A 2,818-nucleotide genomic window follows, 5' to 3' on the forward strand; every position below is an offset into this window, starting at 1 on the left:
TCGTTAAATTCATCTTAATGATATCTTCAGTGTTTGAAAGCTCTTCTTGAAGATAATCTTTATCGTGAGCTTTTTTCTTCACCTTTTTTATGAGTTTCACGATGTCTGAGATCATAAATTCTCCCACTTCCCTTGTGGTTAATGGCACATACATATCAATGTATGCATTCCCATAGTACCCATCGGGTAAAGGCGGATCCACGACTTTTCGAATTCCCACAGGTAAACCTAACACTGTGACACCATCTTGATTTAAACTCAGAGCTTTAACTCTTGATTTCCACAAATAAGCACCGATAACTTCAAAAGTAGTTGGTGCCTCGTTAGAGAAGTCGTATTCTCGCAATGTAGCTTCTTTCAACCTTCTTATGCTCTCCGCACTAATATTTATATTTTCAGTTACCTGATTACAATTATAAACATGGAACAAAAAAAATATGTTAGATAAAAAGTAGCTAAAAGCCTAAAAATAAACTGAAGTATCTGGTTTTCATAAAAACTAATTTTGATAAACAGTTTTATCCAAAATAATTTTTTTTGTCATAAAAATAATTATATTTTTAGCAACTTAATTTACTAATATATATATATATATATGTAGTACTGATTTCTTATATTAATATATGCAAAAATCGTGTGATTCTGGCGAGTACCTTGTATTTTGTTTCTTTTTCTACTAAACTTATAATTTGTGAGAAAAAGAAACATGAAAATATCAAGAAAAATCCTCACAACCCAATTCCTATGTACTTGGTTTCTTGTCTGTTTCTCAATTAACTTGAGCCCAATCTAATAATATTACCCAATCATCCGTAGGTAAGTAGGGCGAAACTGCCGTGTAGACAGGAACAAAGGGAGGTTGATCATCTTCTCTCGGCTTTCCCACGAGTCTTTCTCTTTCCCAAACGGGCGTCACCCTCAGCTTCTTTTTCCCGCCAACCAACTCCGCCAAGGCACACATGGTATGACCTAGTCCATATCCATCACACATTGCATGCGACATCGCTATCCCTAGGGTGAATCCTCCACACCTAAATTTGGTCACCTGTGATCATTATCATTGTTATTTTCACAACATTAATCGTTTATTACTACTATTAAACTGATGTTAATAGTGTTTGGTCTTATAACCGAAGTGTTAAGGTTTAAACATGACATTTAACTTAATTTCGTACTTATATAATGGAACATCAAAGGGTTGTGTACCTGCAAAGCAAAAGGTCGATAACCATCCTCCACTTGGAGCTCATGAGGCAAGAACTTCAAGGCCGTATCTGAGTCAATGTTATCTAAATACTTCAAGGAAGACAGTTCCACATTTGTAGTAGCCACCGTGAATGCCACACCGCCTTCATCGCCCCCACAGGTCAATTGAAGCTTTCTATCACTTTCCCACCGCTTCAAAATCCCTGAGAGTGGATAATAACACACAAGAAGATCGGATAAAGCCTCCTTAAGCAAAGTTTCCGGCCGGTCAGCATCGTCAAGAGCTTTCTTTTCTTTGAAAACGTAAATAGTCTTGTAAATGACCTCATTGTCTGGATCATTGTCAAGTGTTGAAAGAGAAAGGGTTTGAGGAGGTATGTGTTCTGAGGGTTTCACCATTTGGGTGAGTTTTTTTTCGACCACTAAAGGGATCGATGAGCTTATTTGGACTGGCATGTCTTAAGTATTTTTGATGCCTTAAAGAGTATAACCCTCGCCTTTTATAGAGAACGTCATGGTATCTAGATTTTGGAATATCTTTTAATTATTCTTTCCAATGCAGTTTGAACGGGATTGTTTTTAAAGGGGATTTTTTTTTGAGAAATGGAGAGTAATATTTTATACTTTTTATTCAAAAAAAAAAAATTAGACTTTTTCTCAAGGTTCTAGATATATATATATATATATATTTTTTTTTTTTTCTTTTGCACAAATTTCAAATTGTATTCTCTTTTTTATCAAACGCTATTACTATAGTGAATGAACAACTAATCTATCATATATACATGATAAAATTGGAACACATGAACAAATCTATAACCTGCAATGCATTTTGATTATGATAAATGACTCCACGAACAAAACCTCTCCTCACAAGATTTATATATTTCTACTTACGATTCTTACCTTTGCCATACCAAGATAGACAGTTTTAGTCCTAATTCTCGAGACCAAGATGAACGACTCTACCTCCAATACTTTGAAACTTTTGATTATTCTTACACTATTAATAAGGAACTGCATTATTTAGGACTTTAACCCTAGATCTGGTGTAAAAACATTTTAACATTTGACCACTAGCTAGGTTAAAGGACTTCCATAGTTCCATTCTTACCTTACTTATGCATGTGAATAAGACGTTACACTTACATACATATTTTGGAGTGATTCAAATGGATGGGTTTTACGAGTAATACCAAAGAGAGAATATATCCACGAGCCCCACCATTTGGATTATTATGTTATTTTCATCATTGCCAAAAACCTAGTTTATCATGTGCTTAAAAGTTAAAAGGTCTCTTTCTTTGGTGGATTTATGAAATATATTAATTTAAATTATGCTGGTTTGATTGAAATACTTGTTTAATTAATTTAAATTAATTTACTTATTTATTATGATTGATGAAAAAGTTTAAAAATACATCAAAAAAAAAAAAAAAAAAATCACAGGTAAGGTTATAACATTTGACAAATGTAAAATTGAAGACAACAACATATTTAGAAGATTCATTGGTTTCCAGTGAGAAGTCAATTAATTTGAATCAGAATCCAGTGGAGATACATTTATTAAAAGGATTAATAATGTGAAAAATATCGTCATAAAAGTTTTGCC

The 2,818-nt window shown here is 33.2% G+C and overlaps 1 protein-coding gene across 1 annotated transcript in view; it reads right to left on the reverse strand.

Moving 5' to 3' along the window:
• The window catches only part of LOC104751983 (spermidine sinapoyl-CoA acyltransferase-like), a 3,162-nt gene extending 1,458 nt beyond the window's left edge, over window positions 1-1,704 (reverse strand). The window contains exons 1-3 of the mRNA XM_010474041.2: window positions 1,207-1,704; window positions 803-1,045; window positions 83-403 (exon numbers count right to left, since the gene is read on the reverse strand). Of these exons, the coding sequence (XP_010472343.1) occupies window positions 83-403; window positions 803-1,045; window positions 1,207-1,662 (1,020 nt within the window). The 5' untranslated portion in view covers window positions 1,663-1,704. The remainder of the gene's footprint in view (window positions 1-82; window positions 404-802; window positions 1,046-1,206) is intronic.

This window comes from Camelina sativa, chromosome 16, assembly GCF_000633955.1.
Source record: "Camelina sativa cultivar DH55 chromosome 16, Cs, whole genome shotgun sequence".
Lineage (NCBI taxonomy): Eukaryota > Viridiplantae > Streptophyta > Magnoliopsida > Brassicales > Brassicaceae > Camelina > Camelina sativa.